The sequence below is a fragment of the Equus przewalskii genome, chromosome 16, assembly GCF_037783145.1.
Source record: "Equus przewalskii isolate Varuska chromosome 16, EquPr2, whole genome shotgun sequence".
NCBI lineage: Eukaryota > Metazoa > Chordata > Mammalia > Perissodactyla > Equidae > Equus > Equus przewalskii.
In genome coordinates, this window is record NC_091846.1 from 46,297,839 (window position 1) to 46,321,747 (window position 23,909).

A 23,909-nucleotide genomic window follows, 5' to 3' on the forward strand; every position below is an offset into this window, starting at 1 on the left:
ATCCTCTCTGTGCTTGCATACCTCTAGGAATGTTCCAATCCGTTTTCAGACTTCTCTTACCATTACAAGCCTCCTCCTTATATTGTGTTAAAATATGGGTCTGTTTGTGATATCTACTCATCGGTCTCAATTTTACCCTTTAGGCCACAGCATAATAATGCCCACCTTTTGCAGGGCATTTTGTAGCTTAAAAATGTTTCATCCATTCTTGTTTTCCTACCACAGAAGTAGCTTTCAAACATTTGAAGACAGCCGTGTTTTCCCAGGGCCTTTTAGCTTGCTTTATTATGGATGGTTGGCCTCCACGTGTGGTGCACAGCTGTCGTCCTGGAATATTCTTTTACCTTCATCCTGGGAACTCCCTTAATCTCTCCTGTGTTCTCTATCGTGTTTTCTATATTCCATTCTTCTCTTTCCTGGTTTACTTCTCACTTTTACTGGAACACGTTTTCTGGTAGTTTTCTGAGGAGGAGTACATTTTTCAAGATACTGCATGTCGGAGCATGTGTTCTTTATTCTCACATTTGAGAGTTTGGAAATAGTTGTCTTTCAGAGCTTGAAGGCGTTGCTTCATTGATTCTGTTCCAGTATTGCTGGTGAGAGAGATGAAACCATTTAAATACTCAATCTTTTGTATATGATCTCTTTTTACCCCCTTTCTGGAGTAGAGGGTCTTTTCTTTGTCCCCAGTGTTCAGAAACTTCAGTGATTCTTTGGTGTGGATTCTTTGAATTCTTGTCATTATTTGTGCTGGGCACTCAGTGGGCCCTGATGATCTGTAAACTCCTGCCCTTCACTTCTTGAATCTTTCCTTGAATAATATCTTAGTTTTCTCCTCTGTCATTTTCACCGTTGTCACTGAACTCTTTTTGATTCTCCAGTTTTTAAAAATCTTTTCAGTATATTTTTCATCTCCTTTTTGTCCTAGTTTTTGGGAAATTTCCTCGACTTTATATAATAATCCTTCTTTGGAGTTTTTGTTTCTACATCTCATCTTTAATTTCTAAACTTTTTTTGTTTCGTCTTTGTTTTTGGTGTTAATTTAAAAATCTATAGCCTGGTCTGGCCTTTGTCTTACTCTCCAGCCTCATTTTATTTCCCTTCATCCTCTTTGTTTCTGTCACATTGGCTTTCTAGAGTTTTGAATAACCATATGCCCTCTTGTCAAATAGCCTTTGCACACACTGTGTAGAATTCCTTCCTTTCCCACTTTGCCGAGTTAACTCCTGTTTATTTTTTAGCTCACAACTTAAGGGTCATGTCCTCAAAGGAGCCTTCCCTGATCACACTGGCCAAGCAGGATCTCATTATGGTTTCATAATTCCATGTACATTTTCCATTCTTTCCAATCTGACCATTAATCCAGCAATCATATATGTTTTTGTTCATCCCAGAGTTTATTTTAAAACCTGGTACTCATTAACTATTTGTAGAATGAAAGCAGAATGAGTGCATAGATGAGTTCAAGAAGAAGGACTGTATAAAGTGAGAAGACTAGGGCAACATTTGGAACCCTGAGGAAAAATTGAGGGGGTGGGTAAAGGAAGCAGAACCCCTGAAGGAGACTGAGAAGGACCAGCCAGAAGGGAGAGGGACGGTAGGACAGCATGGTGTCACGGACTGTCTTAAGAGGAAAGAATCGTTAGTACTGTCAAAATAAGAGCGAGGGATATAGGGCTTGAAAAGTGGCTGTTGGATTAGTAACAGGAGTAATTTGGTGAGTTAGCAGCCTTAAGGTGGGGAGGTGAGAAGTGAATGGAAGGAAGGTAAAGAAGGTGCAGTAATGAAAAGATATGTGTGGATAACTCTTTGAAGAATCTTCGTTGTGAAGGGAAAGATTTTGATAACTGTAGGAGAACATTAAAGTCCAGGATCTTTTTGTGGTTTTCTTTTTTACTTTATTTTTATTTTAATGGGAGAAACTAGCATATTTAAATGAAGAAGAGAGGGAGAAGAGTAAAAAGAAGAAAACTAGAAATCAGGCAGGATAATTTTTTTTTTTTAAAGATTGGCACCTGAGCTAACAAGCGTTGCCAATCTTTTTTTTTTTTCTGCTTTTCCTCCCCAAATCCCCCCAGTACATAGTTGCATATTTTAGTTTTGGGTCCTTCTCTTGTAGCATGTGGGATGCCACCTCAGCATGGCCTGACAAGCGGTGCCATGTCTGCACCCAGGATCCGAACCAGGAAACCCTGGGCCGCCGCAGTGGAGTGTGTGAACTTAACCACTCGGCCACGGGGCCGGCCCAGGCAGGATAATTATTAATAATAGGTATCAGGTATGTCTCCTTTTGAGTATTAAAGAGCAGGCCATGTATTTTACAGTCAGAATCTGATCCTTATGATACCTTCCGGCAGTGCAATAGATCCCATCTATAAAATGGTGATTCGTTTTATTCATGAGGGAACTGAGGCACACAAGATGGGATAGATTCTAGAGCTCTGCTAGGAGGATTAGCAGTAATAACCCCTCTGCTCTTATAGGAGGGCAGGGGGCCAGGATGGGCGTGGGTGCACATATTTGTAGCAGGGGGCTAGCACGGCTTTAAAGAACATGGGCTTGGAGAAGCAAAATGGCAGATTTGTTTATTTCTCAGCTCTGTTAGTTTTATAAATTTCAGAAAGTGAAAACTTCTTTGAGCTCATTCCCTCTTATTTAAAATGGAGATAATAATGGGATTATAGGATAAAAGTATGATCATTGTGCTTAATGCGAGGAAACTGTCCTGAACACAGTGGGTTTTCATTAAGTGATGGGAGGCAGAGTCCTTTGTGAAAGGCGGCAAGCAAGAGAGACAGAATGATGAGGGTGAGAATGACAAGGGAAGGAGTGCTGAGGCCAGACTTTAGGGAACGCCTTGTAAGTTACAACAGTTGTGAACCACTTAAGGTTTTAAAAAGACCGCATCTGATTTATGTAGGAGAAAAATGAATTTAGTAACAATGTGTAGGATGCTTGGCAGTCGAGACACCTTTTAAAGGCAGCATAGTGCAGCTGGAAGACTATAAACATTGCAGTCAGAACTTAGTTTGAATTAGAGTTCTGTTATTTATGGGCTGTGAGATCCTAAGGCAAGATCCACTTGAGAGTGAATAGAGCATGACTTTTTAATCGTTTTGAGCACCTCATCCTTCTCAGCTGTAAAATGCTGCTGATGCCACCTTGATGCCTGTGTGGAGTGACGAGATGATCTGTGTTGTCAGTAGGCATTGACTTTAGCAGTGGTCTAGAAGAGAGCCAGGTGGTCAGCCACCATCTCATGGGGTGCCCATTGATCCTTCTCTTCCTGTAGAGAGCGACAGACTCCCTGTGTGCCTCACTTACTCACTACTGTACTATTAACTTTTCCCTTGGCATATTCAGTTAAGTATTAGTATTGAGTTGTATAAGCAAGTTTTTTGGCACTGGTGAATAATAAAAGGAAGAGTAATTGGCAGTTTCTGGAAGCAAGCTGATGATGACATTTTTTGACCAAATAGCTGTTGAATAACAGCAGAACGAGGTCTTTCCGCTGGGATGTAATGTAAGATTGTTTTTTACACGTCAAAAGGGGCTTTCGTTCAAATGGGATGTGACTCCCAGTACTGAACAATAGGCATCCATCCCTGAAAACTGGTAACATTTTTCTTAAGATTATGATAGAATGCACTTTCTAGGCTATTCTAATGTTTGTGGGGACGGGGGGGTGCAAAACTAGAGTCTTCTCTCTTCTCTCCGTGCCGAATTTGCAGAAAAGGGCTTAAGCGCAAGGTGGCCCCTTGTGGGACTTTGTGTTTGGTGCTCGGCACTGTGCGGGTGAATGCGGTGTGCGTCGTGGACGGCGTTTTGGAGCCTCAGCTCTTCATCACCTCATTCTGTCTGACACTGAAAGTTAACCATTCTCAGCCCTAGCCTCCTCATCTGTCAAGTGAATAGTGTTGTAAGGAGAAAAGAAGAATGGTATTATATAAAGTGCTATACAGGGCCTGGCACTTTAGTCACTCAGATATTTATCATATATGTACCAAAACTGAAGTTTGCTAGAATCCTTTTTCTTTTGCTCTTTTTGGCCGTAACAATGTGTCCTAGAATGCTACAATTCTAATTAAAATGAAAAGTTGAACTAACATCTAGAGCCGTTATATATTAATGTAGAACTATTTTGAAGCTTATGATTATTATTTCAGCAGTGCATGTGAGTATAATGTAACCTACCTTTTAAAAAATGTATATTACCTTGAATATTCTTAAAGGTAGCATGCTTTTTAGGTAAATTTTGTTTAGAGATTCAACCAAGCCATTTACAGACAAGCTTGGTATATGTGTTGGAAGGTGAAGTTGGTTGTAATCTTCACTTTCATCTACTGGGTGTGCTCACAAAGTAACAGGAAAACATGTTCTTGGTGGCTTGTTCATTGATTCTAAAGGAAATTACAGGATATATTTTATTAGAAGGAACTGTACAATACAGTGACTACTTTGAAAAACAACCAGTTCTATGTAGAACTACCTTTTATGGTTATATATTACCTTTATATTTCATTCAATATGAGCAATATTAAATAATACATTGTATTGTTCAGTGGTGAATGATAGTATATAGTGATTCACTAAAATACTTTTAAATATTTTATATATAATTACATCAATTGTATATTTTATGTAAGTATATAATTTTATAAATATTTTAAAATAAATTTAAACATACAAGTTACTCAAAGTAAATTTTGTGGCTGAGTTACAGTGTTACCTTGGTGTGTTTTTTTCCTCCTCATTCCTTGCAGATGGATAGTGGCTATAATACACAGAATTGTGGAAGCAATATTATGGATACGGTTGGGGCAGAAAGTTACTGCAAAGAAAGTGAAGCACAGACCTTGGAAGTTGAGAATAAATCTCCTTTTTAATACAAAGGTATGGAAAAAACAGAAAGCTTGAAATGGTTGTAGGTTATAAGTATTTACTAAATGTGACTTTTTTCAGTCTATTTTTTCCTCCATTTTGCTTAAAATTCTGGCATCTGTCTTCAGTTCATTTAACAGCAGGAGCAGGTGGTTTTTAAATCAAAACACTTCATTTCTTAACTCTTCTGCTGTGAGGGAGTGTAAGAGAAGAGGCTGGAGAAGGGGAACTGGCCCTACTCTAAGATCGGTGCTTGAAATCAGTTCCCTAAAACTCAAGGGGAAGAGGAGTGGGGGCCCAAAAAGGAGGAGAGTCAGAGGTTTCTGCCTTTAATATTGTCTCAAAGCAAAAAATGAAAAAGAATTTGATTATTAGAGAGGGAAATAATACAGTTGAGAGATGAGACATCAAATTAAGAATATTCAAAGGTAAGGGCTCTTAAAATCCAAAAGCCTGTATAGATTTTGGATGCTCTGAATGAGAACACATGCGTATCTTACATACTAAGTATTTATACAAAGTATACTATTGATGAGCACATTTAGAGGAACCTTCTAGATAGGATGGTTATAACTATATATTCCTATTTGAAGAAACCCATCATGATTTTAGACACTAATCAGGAGACTCTTTGACTTTTATATGCCAGTTTATTAATAAACACAATAAAACAACAGCAAATGTGCAGCTGAACATAACTCTCCAAATGAATATTAAAATTTACTATGGAGGCCACTTTACTTTCCCTTTCCTTCACTTTGTCATGAGGTGGGACTGTAGTTGTCCACTTAAAAGTAAGCAAGTATGATTAAGATACAGGAAGTACTCTTTTTGATACAGAATACTGATTTGTAAAAAACCGTATCTTCACTGTCGCTTTAGAGTTCATAAGGAAATCTGCATTCATTCTCAAAACATTTCACATAATAGTTGCATCCTTGAATGGTCGTATTTAAACTGAAATAAGGTATTTTCTTCTCTTTCTTTCACAGCAGCCCACAAAACCCAAAGGTGTTGGATGGAAACAGCACATCCCCCTCAGTGCAGCAGTCCACAGAAAGCTCTCTCAGACCCAAAGACTACACTGAATAGCTCCTCGAATATTTTTTATGCACAAGATCAACAATGTGATTGTCACTGGGGAAAAAAATGGCTTCAACTGACATGCTCAGCATTTTTCTTTCCCTCCTTAAATGTGAAAAATCAAGGGCTTAATTTAGTGACACAGGAACAACAGAAGAGCTCCTAGAACTTTCAACAAGTTGCTGAAGTACAGGTTTATTTTTTATCAATAAATATTTTTGTACTTACCTTGAGTGATGTGTTTAACAAAAAACTGGAGTGCTGACTTTGCTCCTAGTCTACAGGTCAATGAACTGCTTGTTAGCAAGCCTTACCGGCAGCACTGACTTTAGCAGTAGTTCTGAGAACATGTGGACCTGTGAAGGTACTATGTTTTACTTTACATAAAAATATGTGAATATACAGATGAATTTAAATTTATAACCTATGTGAAATAGATCTGATTTAGATATAAAACAAACTTAATTGAAGAGGTAGAAAGGAGCTTAAGCAAGATTCCAAGTTTTCTTTTTTGAACTATTCATTTCTGTGAAATTCTTAGTTCCAGTGATAACTGGTCTAGTTACTACTTTAAAAGATGTAAATACTAGAAAGGTAGTACTAACAGCATCTTAATAGCATGTATTATTATTAGTGGGGTAACTGTGGGAGGCCCAGAATACATCTCCATCCCTAAGGTAGAGACATCCTCTCTAGCTCAGATTTGGCTAGGGAGAGGAGTAAGAAAATGCAAGAACCAGGATCAACAGTGGGGAAGGGGTGACAGTGGAGTTCCTGTAGGGCTTCAGACCTGTGAAGTTACAGGTGGGCAGGCAGACATGTAACTGATTTTATTAAAACTCATATTCATGTTGGGAGTAGAATGGGTATATAAATTTTTTGGAAATATTCTTTACCTTTGGAGAATGTTTATTTGTATTTACAAATAACCTCTTAAGAACTGTCTCATTCAAAAGGGAGTAATAATTCATATGGAGCCCTAGGAAATAAAGACATACTATCATTGTGTCATTTTCTTCCTTCCTTTTTTGCACCTTGCAAGCTCACTGCTAACCTGCAAAAAAATGTTTCTTCCTGTGTACCTGGGTCATCCTCTCCTCTAGCACACTAACCATAAAGCCATGAGCCACTAGGTCCATTGCTAAAGATACTGCAGTAGGGAATCCATAATCACATTGGCTTTAGACTCAATATAAACTTAAGACAATTGCTGTATGTAAGCAGTTCTAGATCCTAAAGGTAAGAGCTCCCCTGGCTATGTTTTTCTAAGCACAAGTCAAGAAGCAAAGAACAGAGTGACTATAACTTGGATTCAGGTCCCTCCTCCTTCATCCAGTACTTCATCTGGGCCATAAAAACCTCAATCAATTTTGATATGTTAAATGAGAGTAATAGTCCTACTCAACAGGGCTTTTTAAGGGAAATATTCCATGTAAGCTGCTTAGCCTAAGAACTGGCACTAGAAGTACTTTAGACTACCTAAGAAGAGACTGTGAGACTGTAGGGTGAAAATAAGGTTTCTGGTCATATTGAACTACTCAGTAGGGACTAATGTCTAAAGTAGGCCTTCCTCATAAATGAGGAACAAGAAAAACTTGGAAGAAAGATAAATACAGTAATGCCCTGCTTGATGTTTCAGTCAACGACAGACTGCGATACGATGGTAGTCCCAGAAGTTCAGTACCATATAGCTTAGGTGTGTAGCAGGCTGTAAAATGCAGGTTTCATGTAAATAGAGTCTGATGTTCGCACAACGCTGAAATGGTCTAATGACGCATTTCTCAGAACTACCCCCTTCGTTAAGCGACACGTGACTATAGACTCAAGGTCGTCGTCTTGTTTTACCAAGAAGCCTCCCTTTTCCTCTACCGCAGGTGAACTATGGCCCATGGGCAAAGAAATTTTTAAATGGTGGGGGGGTGGGGGGATGGGGGGGATAGTGGTGGGGAAATCCAAGAGTATTACTTTGTGACACATGAGAATTATGAGATTTCAATTTTTGTGTCCATAAATAAGATTTTGTTGGAACATAGCCATACTCGTTTGTTTACACACTGTCTGTGGCTGCTTTCACTGTAAGAGCAGGAGAGTTGCGTACTCTGGCTGTAACAGACTGTATGGCTAGCAGAGCCTAAGTGTCTGACAGAAAAGGCTGGCTGACTTGCGCTCTAGCGTGTAGTCCACACAAGGCTCTCTTCCTTCAACTGAGACAAGTTCTCCCTCAGTGTACGGATGTGTTCCTTAGTAATGGGAGACTGGAACAATCATTTAACAATTACTGACCGCCTAAATGATTGTAGATGTTGGAATTATTCTCACTTTGTATATGTGCTGATGTAGCTGCCAGTCTTGTCTTGCTGTACCACAAGCTCCTTCAAGGCAGAGAAGACAGCGTATGTGACTGGGACACTGTAGGTACTTTAGAAATTCAGTAAGTAAAATGTTTCAAAGTAACTCTATCTCAAAATATCCTCGAAAACACCAATTTAATCATCACTAATCTTTGTGCTTAACAAGGGAAGTAGTCACTCTGGCACACCAAATTACAATACTTCAATCTGTTCCCTTTAATATGTCCTTACACAGTCTCCCCTTTCCTATATAGTCTGATACATACACAGTTTAACAATCATTAATTATCTACTTTTTATTTTATAAGTAACATGATGTGACATTTAAAGTGCCATCTCTATTATTTCTTTGAGCCCTAATGCCTTATTTTGGAGGAGATTTTTGAGCTGAAGATCAAAGATGATGATCACACTTACTACCTGGTATAAAAAAAACCTATTTTTCCAGTCAGATCAAAATATCCTACTTCTTGCCTGCCGCCTTACAACATCCAATTCCTAAACATCCACAGCTGTTCAAGGACTACTAATAAAATGCAGGAGGCTTTTTAACAATAAGGGAACACTTTATGTAAGTTAGGTAAATTAAAGATGGCAAAGGAAATTAAATACTGAATTTCCTGACAGATCTTGACTTCATTGTATTGAAATCTAAAAAACTGCCATACCAAACACTGACAGCTTTCAAGAAGAAAGAATAGATTGTTCCTTGCTTCTAAAAATGTTCTATTTTTCTCCATAGGAAAATGATAGTTTTTTTCTATCAATATTAAATAATCAAATTACATATGCAAAATCAATCTGCCCTTCAATGAGCAGATGAATGTTCCCTTTAAATGATCTTTACAGATCCCTGAAGTTGCTATCCTGTCACTATTTAAGTGATGGATATTCAATTGAGATTTTCTGCATAAATAGTTCTGTTCAATCCAGAAATGAACTAGCGTGATGGGACAAAGTCAACAGTTCAATAAAAATGCAAATTTTTAAAATTATTAAAATGTAGTTAAAAGTAACAAATTGTATCACACACTTCCTAGATTTAGAAGTCTTTCAATTTTTTTAAAAAAGAAACTAATCTTTGAAGTTTATGTTTTGGCTGTAGCTACTTTTCAAGCTTCTTCTTCTTTCTCTCTGGTTCATTAATGTCCATGTTTGAAGTATCCATAGGAATGCTTATTCCTGGTATCTAAAGCAATGCAAACGGTGAAAAATAAGGTGAGTAAAAGCATAAAATAAGGAATAAATCTCATTCTCATCTTCCCCTTCCCCAGTGACACTTTCAAGTTCAAAAGGATGTAAGAGTAAAGAGGGGGAAGGGGGTTAGTAAAGGTTTCTACACCAAGTATATATATTTCACAGAAAAAGTTACAGTGGTTCAAAAATGTAAAAGACATGATCTCAACAGGTGAGAAGCATGTCATTGGGAAGAGCGTGTTTACAACATGCCCAGTTTATCCTTGCTGAGCCACTGACTGTCAGCCGCAGAGGCCTCAGGTGTGTTGGGGCAGAACAGAGGTTAAGAACCAGTATCTCAGGTGAAACACACTTTATCTTAATCTTCACAAGTGCAGATTCGAAAACTGGTAAAAGTGAAAAAGGACTAGGCAGGAGATCTCAAAGAGCTCTGCTTTTGGTACCAAAGACCTCAGAAGAATCCTAGACATCTGGGATCCCATGGCCTATAGAAATCAGAGAGAGAAAAGGGTGTGCTATGCAAATATTTGGCCTCCACACTACTTGCAGGATTCCCTCAATCATTCAACAGAACTAACCTGTGACTATATCCCTATTTCACAAAATATGTACTGGTTATTCCGCCACAACATGGACAACAAAAGTTTGGTCTTACCTGTGGTTCTACCAGAGACATTCGGATTTTCTGATGCTGAAGATTAGATGAATCTAACACGATCTTCACTTTAACTTTATCAAATATATGGAACACTGTATCTTCTATTTTAAGTGAAGGTATCTAAACAAAACACATTTTACTACTTTTAATTGCTTCCATCCACTCGAGCCTTTGTTCTAATTCTTTATAATTTACCTTTCATAGTGATTTAAAAGTTTAAAAATCACTTCAATATTTAATAAGCATATCTATGTGTCCAAAATAACAAAAACCACTAATCTAGTAGCCTCACATAAATATGAGTTATTTATGTGCATTATTTCCTCCTCTCATTAAGATGGTCCCTATATATATTAATTAATCTCAGGATTCTCACCCCTTTAATTAGCAAATTATGGGTCTAGCAAAGGAGCACAAAGGTACTGCGGACACAGTTTACTGTTTTGTAGTTCTACTAAGGTTAGGGAAGTAGGGAGTGTGTCAGGTAAGAGACACTGGAAACAGGTTAAAAAAAATTCCCTTCCCCTAGCTCTAAGCAACATTTCTTTCTTCACTTTAATCCAGCTGTCCACCTAGGGCAAAGCGTAATTCAAGTCTTCCTTAGAGGAGAAATCTTTACATGGTATAAAAGAAATCAAGGACAACATGTGTATGTGGGAACAAATACTGAGGTGAGAAATTTTGAGTAAGATGATAAGCTTAGTTGGCACAATTAAATTCTGTAGGGTTCAAAAAATAACTTTACCCTTTATAGATACCATTTGTAACCTATCGAAGAAAAAGTGCCTCCCCCCCAAAATAAATAAATGAATAAAAACATGAGAAATACTGTACCTCATCATCATAAATAAGCCGTGGCTTTGGTTTGTCCTTTTCTTCAAAGAAGACTGTACCTTCTAAACCATACTTTGGAATTAACACCACAATAGCATTCTTTCTTACAAATAGAATATAGGCTTCTTCACTTACTATTCCTTTGCTTTTGAAAAATAACTGAAAAATAACATACCACCTTATTAAGAATTGTCAAATATTTTGAAATGAAAATAACCTTTGAAATTAAATAAAAAAGAAACAAAACGTCATCTCTCCTAACATTATCAACAGAAAGCAAATAAATACCTGGGTATGAAAAGCCACTGATGCACGTTGGGCATACTGAGCCATTTTGTGCCGGAAATTGAGATTCTTACATAAATGTGCAAGCTTGTGTTTGTCTGTCAACTCTGGATAAGTGCAGTCTGCCCCTATAGCCACAGCCAGCAACCGATGAACAATGATGTCTGCGTATCTAGATACATGAAAGAGAAATAAGAATCATGCTATGTTAGCATTAAAAGGTCTTTTTAAAATACAAAATTAACTACATTCTATTTTCTTCAATTTCATAAGGAAAAAGTACCTTCTGATGGGTGAGGTAAAATGTGTGTATATTGGTGATGCTAAGCCATAGTGATGAAAATCATTATCCATTCCCGAGCAGAAGTACACAGCCTGCATCATGCAGCGAGTGGCTAAGATTCGTAGCAGGGTGTTTAGATACGGGAAACTAGGAGAATCAGCCCGGTCCAAAGAGTCAGCCAAAGATTTGGCTGTATCAGTTTTAATTTCCAAGTTCTATCAACAAAGAGGAAGGAAAGAGCACCACATTAAACAGTTTAAAATCAGTACCATCATGTCTTCAAAATACAACAAATCAGATTGAACAAATACGGTGTTTTTGACCAGATAATAAGTGTTTGTTTATGCTTTTTATCCTTAACCCAGGAGAACTAAAAATAAATTTATAAAAAGTAATGATTGTTTCATGCAACATCAAAGCTTAGTTTTCTGAATGCATTTAAAGTTACCAAAGTAGCAACATTCTGAAGAAGTTTCAACGAAGAAAATGATGGTGGGAGCCAGCAGTAATACTTCTCAAAGTCCAATTTGTGTTTCCATAATCTTTGTTGGGGTAGAAAAAAAATAAAAGCACATCTGGATACTTTCTAGCACATCTGGACTTTTTCTGCAGATAATTTCCTTCCACTCAAAGTAGAAATAAAGCCAGAGCCAAAATAAAACTGTACTGGTCACCACAGCTCAATGTGCTGATACATCAAACTTAGCTGTTTTGTCCTACTTTGGGAGATGGGGCAAAAAATACTTAAATTTCCCATCTTCTGCCCAAGTCTTAACAGAAAATTCCCCAATTTACAGTGTAAGCCTGAGAGCAGAGGAGAAGCTGACTGATGGATATGACATGGCTACCATAAAAGTCTGACAAAGGTCAGAAACCAATGCCATCCTGTTAGAATACTGCCCTCAGGGCCAACACTACTCTTCCCAGCTCTCTTCTAGACAGGAAAGATGGGACCTGAATAAGCGATCCAAAGAAAACCACTGTAAACCACGGTCGCCCCAAAGGTAGCAGTCATTATGCCTAAACGAGAGTTGACTAACCAGAGGCAGCGAGGATATGGGGTTGAGGAGATAGTGCCCTTTCTACATTTTTCCTTTTTCCCACGTGTGCAATAAACGGACTGCTTTCTTAGGAACATGATATAAAGAGGGCTTAAGTAAGTTGAAGACAAAGAGAAAAAAATTATTTGTAAATCTCTGAAGTTGGGCCTCAGAGGAGGCATGAAGTAACAAAGCATAAAAAACGTGTAAAGGCACAGAGATATGGAAGAGCTTACTATGTTCAGGATACTGCAAATAAGTCAGTCTGCAACATCTGGCTTTAGCATAGGGTGTTCTTTAGAGCCAGTAAAGGATTTTATTAAGCAAATGATTTCAATGTGGTAAGACATGACCATACCCAAGTTAGATCATTTTTTTTTTAATCAAAAGAACTACCAACATCAAGTAGCTTTGCATCAAGAAATAAAAAAACTTTTGTGGAAATGTAGACAATAATAATAATGATGATATAGATTATGCAGTCCCACGGATAGCCCACAACACAAACACAGATGATTCTCAAACTATTGTATCTTTACCTTGGATTTAGCTGCCTTAACAAGAATTTCATAATTTGATGGAGGAGGAGCCGGATGTTTCCGAAGCAGAGCATGTTCAGAAAATTCTTCATGAATTTTTTTTGCAACAGAGATATTGGCAAGTAACATAAATTCTTCTACCATGGAATTTGTTTCTCTGTCAATGGAAAAATCATTAAATAAGGAAAAAGAATCTGAGACTTCTATATATCATATTTATTCACAGGTTCTCTCTTCTACTAACAAGATAACAGAATTACTTCCTATGTAAACATTCATATGTGTATGTACATGTGTATTTTTAATAACTTAAGGCTCTTTCATTTCTCAGCTACTATGCTAACAATCTCTATGTGATGCATAATAAGTAAATCTCATCTCACGCTGGAGGAGACTTTACAAATTGCATTAAAAGAATAGAAACTTTACTAACTCTAGTAATAGTCATGAATCGCTTAATGACAGATGTAACATTCTGAGAAATGTGTCATTGGGTGATTTCATCATCATGCAAACATCATAGATTATAGTCACACAAACCTAGATGGTATAGCCTATTACATGGTATATGGTACTAATCTTAAGAGACCACCATCATACATGCCATCCATCATTGACTGAAATGTTATGCAGTACATGACTGAATATAAAATCTAAATCATAAGCATTTTCACCTCCTTTTACTAAGTCCAGAGAGATTTTTTAACTGTAAATCCATAAAAATAAAGTTTACTATGAAGAATTAAAAGCTATTTAGGTCATACAAATTTTGACTTAAAAAAACTAAAACTTCCACTAATAAATCATCAAAATGAAGCAATAATATTTACAATAGTTATTTTGGGTGCTTATTATGGACCAGGTATTGTGCTATAAGTGCCACATACATTGTGAGATATATAAATATATTTATATGTGTGTATATATATATATATGTGTGTGTGTGTATATATATATTTGCAGATGAGAAAACTATGAATGTGTAACATTATTCTTTTGCTCAAGGTCAGTTAGTAGTATCAGAATCTGAGCCCACATAATTTGACTTCAAAACTCTTAACCAACTTGATACTGCTTTTAATTCTATATAGTTAGCCGACATCCATTTAAAACCTAGTTTAGTAAATGTGTTCTATTTACATAGTGCTTTCTTTCTCACAAGTCAATGAACGTGCATTATTAATCTTTCATTCATCTCTCCATTTTTAATAAGAACTTACAACTTCTTGACAAGATTCCTAAAGTATACTAATTTTTAAAATATTAGGAAGACCTCCAATCATACCTTCAAAAGTACAGAGACAATCTCTTAGAAATATGGTTTTTCTTCTTCTTGGTAAGAAGAAATGGGTGATATTCTACTTTGGCCAAGCTGGATTCAACATTTTTCTCAAAAAAGTTCCTAGTATTGGGCTCACAGTTTGTATTAACATTAGACTTATTTGCACAGAAGTTCACCCAAAGGTATCTTTTAATTTTAGCTTTAATTCTATAAAGCACATACCGGTCCCACTTTTAATCCTTAGTCATCTACTAGAAAAGTATAAATGCATGTTTAATTTCAGAATTATATTAAGAGGCATGGAAAGGAGGCCTATGATTTAACCAAAAGTAGTCTTGCTTCCTAAAGCTTAACCAAATCAATAAAACAGTAACAACAATACCTAACATCTGAGTACTCTTCACAACACTGTACTATCAATCCTATTTTACTGACAAATTGAGGCGCCGGGAGGTCAAATAACTTGTGCAGAGTTATTGGCAGAAGTGGGATCCAAGTCCAGGTAGTCTTGGCTTCAAAGCCCATGGTCTGGACCACTACTCTACCCTAGTACAGTACATTCTATATTAAATACTTAAGATGTTAATCAGGGCAATCTTCTTTTACTTACCATAACTATTACTAGCCAAGTTCTAATACATCACACATCAAGACAAACCAATTCAAATTGGGAATTTTTCTATTATAATACTCATCTCAGTTTTATATAAGAAAAACTAAAAAGTGAAATTATAATTGCTTTTCTATATAACTCATAAGTGAAAAAAATCTGCAGAAATCATAACCCTACTAGAAATAGATTATTTTGGGTATAAATATGTTTATTAATATATATACTAGACATTACATTTAAAACCAAAATTGTAGCTACTGCCCACGGAAAAAATTGCGCACCTAAGTTCCTTGGTCTGCAGATCTATAGGATCGTGAGTTTCACTGTCCATGTGGAATCGAACTTCCGGAGAAGAAAGAGTCAAAGCCCTAAATAAAAATTAAAGAGGTGAATTAGTCAAATGAGCCAATAACAGAAATAATTCTGGAAGTGATTCTTTTAAAATAGAAAATGATTACTGCATATGCCTAACAGTTTTTCTTTTGAAGTCTTTATGACCATCTGCTAAGTTTTATGCTCTATTTTCACGGATAGGTTAATATTTTACAGATTTAAAATGCATTTAAAAAGAGAAGACAATAGCAACACAACAAAATATAAGTCCTTGTGCTTCTGAGAATTTGAATAAATTCTCTACCCAAAATAGTTGGGAGTTTTTCCTGAGCTACATGGGTTTGTAATCACTTTTATAAATGAAGAAAGTACCTGGCAGTTTTTTATTTACTACAGAAAACAATGTACTGGGGTGAGGGATGATGGAGAGAGGGAAAAGGGAAGCTGCCATGGGTAGATCAGTAATGTCAAAAGAACCATGGTTCAAAAGTATCTTTCACATACTCTCAACCAATGGAGAGGAGACTGATAAACTCCCACCACTAATATCTTAGAAATACTGATGGCTCTTAACATTTGAGTGCTATGTGTCGGATTAACGTATTATGCATGGTTCATTTAAAGAGCTGGCAAGTTCTCCTTTGAGAAGTAAATGTCCCACAAGGCAAGGTAAGTCTAATGTGTCTTCACACCTTGATGCTATTTTCATCAGGTCAGCTCCAAATCAACCTAAAATTAAGGAGTTTAATGAGGCTAGGTAACCGTGGACAATCATGGAGAAGGGAAAAAAATAAGATGGGGCAAGTTAAGAAAGATTCCAAGTCCTTTTGCCCTCCATTCTTCACCTTTATTAGAAGAACTACAGAAGGAACACAATACAGGGAATCTCGACAAATATTTCTTTCTGGCCATGTGGTATTTAGAACAAGGATCTACGCCAGATTTAATCTGTTTATTAGTATATCTTGACCCAAAAAGCAAGGTATACTAATCACATTTTGATCATTTTTCCTTCATAGAAACACTTAAAATTTTATGTCATGGATCCATCTATCCTTTAAGATAGATATAATTTAATGGGGCCGGCCTGGTGGCACAGCGGTTAAGTTTGCACATTCCACTTCGGTGGCCCGGGGTTTGGCGGTTTGAATCCCAGGTGTGGAACGTAGCACTGCGCGGCAAGCCATGCTGTGGCAGGCATCCCACATATAACGTAGAGGAAGATGGGCATGGATGTTAGCTCAGGGCCAGCCTTCCTTGGCAAAAAGAGGAGAATTGGTGGCAGATGTTAGATCTGGGCTAATCTTCCTCAAAAAAAGAAAAAAGATAGATATAATTTAAGACAAGACATAATATATCCTTTAAGAAGGTAAAGATACCAATTTGTTTACTGATTGTTTCCTCAATTCCCCTCAAGACTGAGAAGATTCAAAGGTATGTTTTACCATTAGATGACTATCTACTTACAAAACTAAACGGGCAGACTGTTTTTGAAATTAAAAAATGTTTCCCAACCTAATTACAAGAAGCTTTGTCATAAATGCAAATTTACATCTCTTACTTTAAAACCACCAAAATGAATACAGTTTTGTGTTTTTATTCACTTTGCTTTTAAAACAAACTTTCTAAAAATTAATTTTACATAAACCTTCTTTTCATACCAGTCATACTGTAAACCTCCGATAACCTCAAAAAAAGAAAAAATCTAATTATATTCCTCTTATTTACATCTAAATGACAAGCTTGAGCAATAGTTTCATTGGGTTTTACTGCATTCAAATTATCCTCACACATATTCAAGTTTCATATTTACGATCATATGAAAAATTCCCAGAAAACTGAGGTGTGAGTAGAGATGGGGTGGCTCAGCATAAGTTCCTAGAACAAGACTGTCCAATGAAACTTTCTGCAGGGATGGAAATGTTCTCCATCCACTGTGAAAAATGGTAGCCACTAGCTACATGTGGCTACTGAGAACTTAAAATGTAGCTAGTGCAACTCAGGTACTGAATTTTTAATTTTAATGAATTTTAATTTAAATAGGCACATCTTACGAAACAACACAGATCTAGAGTTTGCACTCTCCAACAAAAACTCTTTTAGTACCTACCTGTGACCCTACCCTGGCTGGGGAGGGGAACCCAGAGACCAGTATCTGAAAGGCTCACGTACTCGCTTTACCCTGATAGTGGATGACATCTTTCAAGAATCGAATTTCCTTTAACTACTTTACTTGAACAAGCCTGGGTACTTGTATCCTCCTTGTCTTACATCTCTGCAACTAGACAAATGCCATAATGTAATAGCTAAAAGATGCAAATCTGCCACCAATTATCGCATCTTTGGCAGACTGCTTCCATGTAATTTTTAATCACTTAAAATGAAGATGTTGAATTACACAATCTCTAAAATCTCTTCCAATTCTAAAGGGCAAGAAGGACTTCATCTACATTTATTTAGACATCTGGAAAATAATGTGCAACCTGGAAACTCATTTCTACTTAAAATTAAAACAATCTGTAGAAGAATCTTAAGGAGCTTTTGCCTTCCTAGAATTTCTTCAAGATCTTTGACTCAAACATACCAGTTTTTAGCACAACAATCACAAGGTCAGAGGTCCTGAACAAATACCAGAATCCAGTTGCTAGTATTTAAAAGGTAGCAAGAACAGAATGTCTCTACTTAAGAGTCTCTATTCAGCCTATTAGAAAATTCCTCATCGTCCATGATAAAACACTTTAAAAAGTTCACAAGTTATCTTAATATCAGGATATATGAATTATACCTTTTTTTCCCAGGAATATTAGCCCTGAGCTAACAATCTGCCACCAATCCTCCTCTTTTTGCTGAGGAAGATTGGCCCTGAGCTAACACCTGTGCCCATCTTCCTCTATTTTATATGTGGGACACCTGCCACAGCATGTCTTGATAAGCAGCACATAGGTCCATGCCCGGGACCTGAACCAGCAAACCCCAGACCACTGAAGCAGAGCATGTGAACTTAACTGCTGCATCACTGGGCCAGCCCCAAATTATGATACGTCTTAACAAATATTTTTGAAATGTACCCTTTTTCAATTCTTCTTTTTTTCAAGATTTTAGCTAGTTTATTTAGTCCACGGAGACTAGTGGTGATATCATCATTCATGGTTGCTGAATCAATTCTCATCTGAGCTTCCGCATATGTAAGAGAAGCCTAAAAAGGAAACCATATGTTAACATAACTCTTACAAAAACTGGCTTACTATGTTCTCATATTTCCACTACCATAAACTGCATAATTTTGAAAAACCTAAAATCAGTTAACAAAAGAGAATCAAGATTCCTAGCTATAATATTTATACTCCACATCTCAATTTCTGGTTCATTAACTGATGTATTATTTAACATAAGCAAACTTATGTTAAAACAAAATGGTAGTATTGTTAGTAAATAAATTGGTTAAACTTTACTTTCATAGTTCAGTTAATGTACAAATACTTAGATAAGGCTAAAGTAAAATAAAAAGGAAGGTAGGATTATTCTCTGATAATGACTGTAAAGTGAAATCCTTTTCAGATGATCATTACTTCTTTACTTTACATTAAGAAAACTGTAATAATCTAGACATCATGTTTTATAAGAAATCTAATAAACACTCCAAGTATCTAAGAATGAGACAAATCATAGTACTAGAAAATATTTAAAGTAATTTCCAATTACAATCCAAATATACAAATATCCAAATGTTTTCCTACTTCTCTACTCATGGAAAACTACCATATTTTAGCTTATTCAAAAAAAAAAAAGTAGCTTCACAAGTAAAATTCAGGAATGGCAGAAGAGTTAGTTGATGCAGGCCAGGTCAGATTCTTCAGAGAGCCAAATTATCTACTAGGGGCTAAGAATTCCCCTGCTAAAAATGTTTTCTCTTATATACATGTTCACTAAATTTTTTTCGTGTAATTTTGTTACACTGACCAAGTCTGGGAGAATTATAAACTCATCTTATTTAAAAACACAAATCTAGGAAGGCTTAAATCATTCACACATCACTGTCAGTCTAACACTGCCTCCTTTCCAACCACTGGTTGATTAGAACAGAAAGAATGAAGTTAAAGGGAGAGAAAAAGTTGGTAAATTTGGAAAATGGATCATTGGAAGTACGGGGTTTGGCAAACTCAGAGGAAGATTCAGGGAAAATGAGAACCTAAGGGAATCTGGGGAGAACAAAAAAAGGAAAAGGATAAGGAGAAAGATGATGTGGCTCCATTCTGTCTGAACACAGATCTCATGCTAGTTCTACTGGAATCCAACTATGATTTATAACACCATTTCTATGAGAATAAGCGAGAAACAAGAAGATGATGCACATGACAACTTTTAAAATACTAACCAATTATTAGTTGGGACAACTTCAAACACTGGGGTTCCTGAGTTAGGGCAAAAAGTCATCTATTTGGTCTTCTCAAGTATATAGGCTTTGTAAGTTTCTGAATATAGGACAACTGTCACATAAACTCATTTCTAAACAACATCAAGAATTAAGCAGATAACTCAAAGAAAAACCTAGATTTTGCTGCAACATTGGGGAAGAGTTTCTTTAAAAAAAAGCCTAACTTTTTCAAAAAAACCTAGAACACCATTAAAAGTACCAAACATTTTAATATTAAATATTAACCATGAAACTAACCTTCGAATTAATGGCACTTTTAGTAAACCTCGTTTTTAAGATTTCAGCATTGTGATTCATTTCCCAAATACATGAAAATGCCAACCTACGGGGGAAAATAAACAGTATTTGTAAATGGGAATTAAAGTAGTAAATACTATGTTCTTATGAAAAAACATGCATAAATACCTGTCAACGTTACATCTCAAGGAACATAAGTTAGAGCTAAGCAACTCTGGAACCATGTCAATCCTCTGAAACAGATAAAAATAGAGTCACAGATTACTCAGCTATAGCCACACATTTATTGGTGGTTCTATTCTCAAATAGCGTTAATTTAACAAGAAAAAAAGGTCTTTGTGAATAGAATTGAGAAAATGTGAAATAAGAAGTCTATTTCTAGAAAAGCACTTATACACAATCATCACAAAAGGGAAGCAATGAAAGAAAACTGGACTTCATGTCAGCGGACCTCAGTTTAAATCCTCTACACTAACCACCTGGCTATCCTCTGAAAGTCTGAAACCTCTGGTCTGTATAGTAAGTTTGTACAGATAACAGACACAAACCCTACTAGCCCGAGGACTGGACTTTTCTCCAATGCTTAATACAAACTACATGGCATTCTAAACATACTAAAAAAGAGAGACACCAAATTTTTACAGAAAATAGCTATGCGGAAGAACTTTGACAATGAATTCGTAGCAAACTAAGCTTAACTTTTCCTTCTACTTTCACAATTTTTCTATGTAAGTTTATGGGAGCATACCTAAAAAAGAGGAATAAATGGTAAATTTTGACAGAATTGACTCATGTCTTAATCAAAAACAGAAAATACGTTAGTTATCCATAGATAAAGTTAAATGCTATACAACAATGTACCTCAACCATATCTACTTGTTATTTGGGCCACTCTATAACAAAAAACATGGGAACATTTTCACAGATTTAAGCTCACCCTATTCTGTGTATGTCTTTTTGCTAATTCATATACTAGTCCAGACTGTTCAAGAATCCTAAAGCACTCATAATTTTTACAAACTATGCACAATTAACGTAATAGTTACTCATCTTATTTCACTAAATACTGATGCTCTCCTTTCCTCAGGAAATACCTCAGATGACTCTATTATTAAGAATAAGGCAGATGATGAAAAAGTTATAAGCATATATCAAAATTTCATTTTAAATTTAACACATTTACCTTTTCACAAAGATATACAGTTGTTCCCCTTCTGGCTGATTCTTGATCTAAAGCATTTCCCGGCCTAATAAAGTGGCTAACATCAGCAATATGAACACCAACCTTAGAAAGATAAAAATAAAAGCATGTGAACATTCTTAATTGGGTAAATGTACTAACGCAGTTCTAATAAGACAAAATTTAGCTAAACTGGAAAAAGGGTCAGTCACATTTACCAATTCAATTTTTTTTTTTTATAGAAGGGTTTTTTTTGTTTTTTTTTAAAGGTTTTATTTTTTTCCTTTTTCTCCCCAAAGCCCCCCAGTACATAGTTGTATATTCTTCGTTGTGGGTCCTTCTAGTTGTGGCATGTGGGATGCTGCCTCAGCGTGGTTTCATGAGCAGTACCATGTCCACGCCCAGGATTCGAACCAACGAAACACTGGGCCGCCTGCCGCAGAGCGCACAAACTTAACCACTCGGCCACGGGGACAGCCCCACCAATTCAACTGATACATGCCTATTAGTCTCTGCAGCTAAAACTAACTATACTTGGCATGAATAATTCACAAATTCTGTAATGGGTCAAAAGAAAATGAACTCAAGACCAGAACTATATTTAGATAAGAATGTCATTACAATATGAATACCTCCAAATTTCCATTTTCAAGCTCTCTACAATGTAGAGCATCATCTATATCAGTACATCCTGGTGGGTCCACACTACAAACACACAGATGTCTCAGGTCTTCTCGATTTTTCATGTCCTGGAAGATGCCACATTATAAAGAAATAAAAAATTATAGTTTGGTAGCACAAATGCAACACAGCTTTTGGGAAATCAACTATCTATAGGGGAAAAAAAAAAAACCTTAGCTTTATTTCTTAATGATAACCACACATTATAATTTGTAATTTGTGGTTTCCTCACCTTTGAAAATATTGACATAAACTACCATTAGTCCCCTAGAAGAAGTTATCTTTCAGTACAGCAAATGATTTCTGTAATACCTAAGAGTGGTGTGTCTAACTAAATGCAGAGGACGAGAGGACCATGGTTTCTACACGTTTAAAACACACATAGAAACCAAACAAAATTAGCTCAGACAGAGTAATTTATAAAGTCACTAAGAATTCTTTCCAACTTACCTTTTCAGTAATGCTCCAGGGCATCTTTGGTAGAAAGCTAAGAACGGCCTGAGAAAAAGGCTGATGGGGAACATCGTGCTCAAGTAACAAAACTTCTGTTTCTGTCTCTTTATCTCCAACTTCCCCTAAATTTTTTACAAAGTGTCCCTAAAACCAAAAGGTATTATTAGAAAGGTGTATTTCAAAGCCCTTTGTTTGGTCATTTATATTTTAACATCACATTAAATTCTTGAACGTTTATATATCACCTTAGTACTTCTAAACATTCCTATCACTTCGTAAAAATGACCCCTCAGTAAATTAAAGCTGAAAATGACAAGACTTCTCAAGTGACTTACGATGGAGACTTCCTGAGGGCCCAGTTCTTACATAACAAAGCGTCTGTTTACTTCCTATTATCTTTCAAGTTTAAAACATGCTTCAAATATAGAAGCTTCAAAATTCGTTTATCAGAATCTACTTAAGTCTCAAACACCATTTTTGTAGTCACTATCAATAAGTTATTTGTTTGGAAATATGAGTAAAAGTAACCAAATGATTTACATTGGAATTTCGTAAGATTAATTTTCAAATTGAATGCACTACTTAGCAAGTAACTTTTTGAAATATTCCTAAATTTCAGAATGAGTTTTATATAACAGCAGATTCTACTTTCACCAAAAGAAGCAATTTTTAATTATTCTAAAATAAAATTAATAATTCAAGCTTACATTTGGATATCTGGAATTTCTGGGCCAACCATCAACAGCAACAATAATTCTCCGTCCTTCTAAAGTAGACGCTTGTCTGGTTTCTATCCGAATTCTAGGGATTCTCTTATCAGCAGGTGTAAAGAGATGCCTTCTTGACTACAGAAAATTAGGAAAAAAGATTTTACACACACACAAATGTGGGGATGAGGGCAAGGGGAGGACTATAAGTTCTATTAGTGTATCATTTTTATTACATAGCAACATGCACTTTACTCACCTCCTTAATATCAGACTTAGAAAGCATGCCACAATATGGTCTCCAATTCCTCTTTATTATTCCAACAACTCTACCGGTCGGCTTTAACATTTTTTCATTTACAGCAGTCTTAAGCTGAGATTTAAAAATAAAAATTCTCAGTTATTTTTCTGGTAAGTATAATGAGACAATTACTCTTCAAATGGAATATGAATATGAATACTAAAACTTTCAGGCAGTAAATTATGACATAAAACTACAGAATCTTGATGCTTCAAAATTCTAGGCAAGAGTATGCCAAACCAAACAATGGAAATAGTTCCATAATAACAAAGCACTACAAGAAAGGATGATCAAAAAACAAAGGAAAAAATAAATACAATCAAATAAACACGTCAGAACTCAACTCTTCACTTTTAATATGAAGATCTACTGACTAAAACACACACGCAGGTCTGGAGATTAATAGACTAGGATTTTAGTACTAGTTTGCACTAATTAGCTGTGTGGTATTTATTAATTCATTAAAAAAGAGATGTATCTTTAAAGGTTCTTCCTTATCCAAAACAAAAACCCAAATAAAGAGAATTTCTTATTAG

General features: G+C 36.0%; 2 protein-coding genes across 11 annotated transcripts in view; one reads left to right on the top strand and one right to left on the bottom strand.

Moving 5' to 3' along the window:
• The window catches only part of BORA (BORA aurora kinase A activator), a 27,856-nt gene extending 20,881 nt beyond the window's left edge, over positions 1-6,975 (top strand). For 5 of the 6 annotated variants that reach the window (XM_070578443.1, XM_070578445.1, XM_070578448.1 and 2 more), the window contains 2 exons: positions 4,764-4,893; positions 5,874-6,191. In XM_070578443.1, coding sequence (XP_070434544.1) covers positions 4,764-4,886 — 123 coding nt within the window. In that variant the 3' untranslated portion in view covers positions 4,887-4,893; positions 5,874-6,191. Of the gene's footprint in view, positions 1-4,763; positions 4,894-5,873 lie in introns of all 6 variants that reach the window. The other variant, XM_070578444.1, reaches the window with a different exon arrangement.
• The window catches only part of DIS3 (DIS3 homolog, exosome endoribonuclease and 3'-5' exoribonuclease), a 27,654-nt gene continuing 9,256 nt past the window's right edge, over positions 5,512-23,909 (bottom strand). For all 5 annotated transcript variants that reach the window (XM_008534572.2, XM_070578437.1, XM_070578438.1 and 2 more), the window contains 15 exons: positions 23,332-23,445; positions 23,073-23,210; positions 22,363-22,509; positions 21,864-21,980; positions 21,235-21,336; positions 20,220-20,284; positions 20,052-20,136; positions 18,448-18,575; positions 15,328-15,414; positions 13,152-13,308; positions 11,573-11,787; positions 11,293-11,461; positions 11,005-11,163; positions 10,168-10,290; positions 5,512-9,504 (listed from right to left, as the gene is read on the bottom strand). In XM_008534572.2, the coding sequence (XP_008532794.2) occupies positions 9,421-9,504; positions 10,168-10,290; positions 11,005-11,163; positions 11,293-11,461; positions 11,573-11,787; positions 13,152-13,308; positions 15,328-15,414; positions 18,448-18,575; positions 20,052-20,136; positions 20,220-20,284; positions 21,235-21,336; positions 21,864-21,980; positions 22,363-22,509; positions 23,073-23,210; positions 23,332-23,445 (1,890 nt within the window). In that variant the 3' untranslated portion in view covers positions 5,512-9,420. The remainder of the gene's footprint in view (positions 9,505-10,167; positions 10,291-11,004; positions 11,164-11,292; positions 11,462-11,572; positions 11,788-13,151; positions 13,309-15,327; positions 15,415-18,447; positions 18,576-20,051; positions 20,137-20,219; positions 20,285-21,234; positions 21,337-21,863; positions 21,981-22,362; positions 22,510-23,072; positions 23,211-23,331; positions 23,446-23,909) is intronic.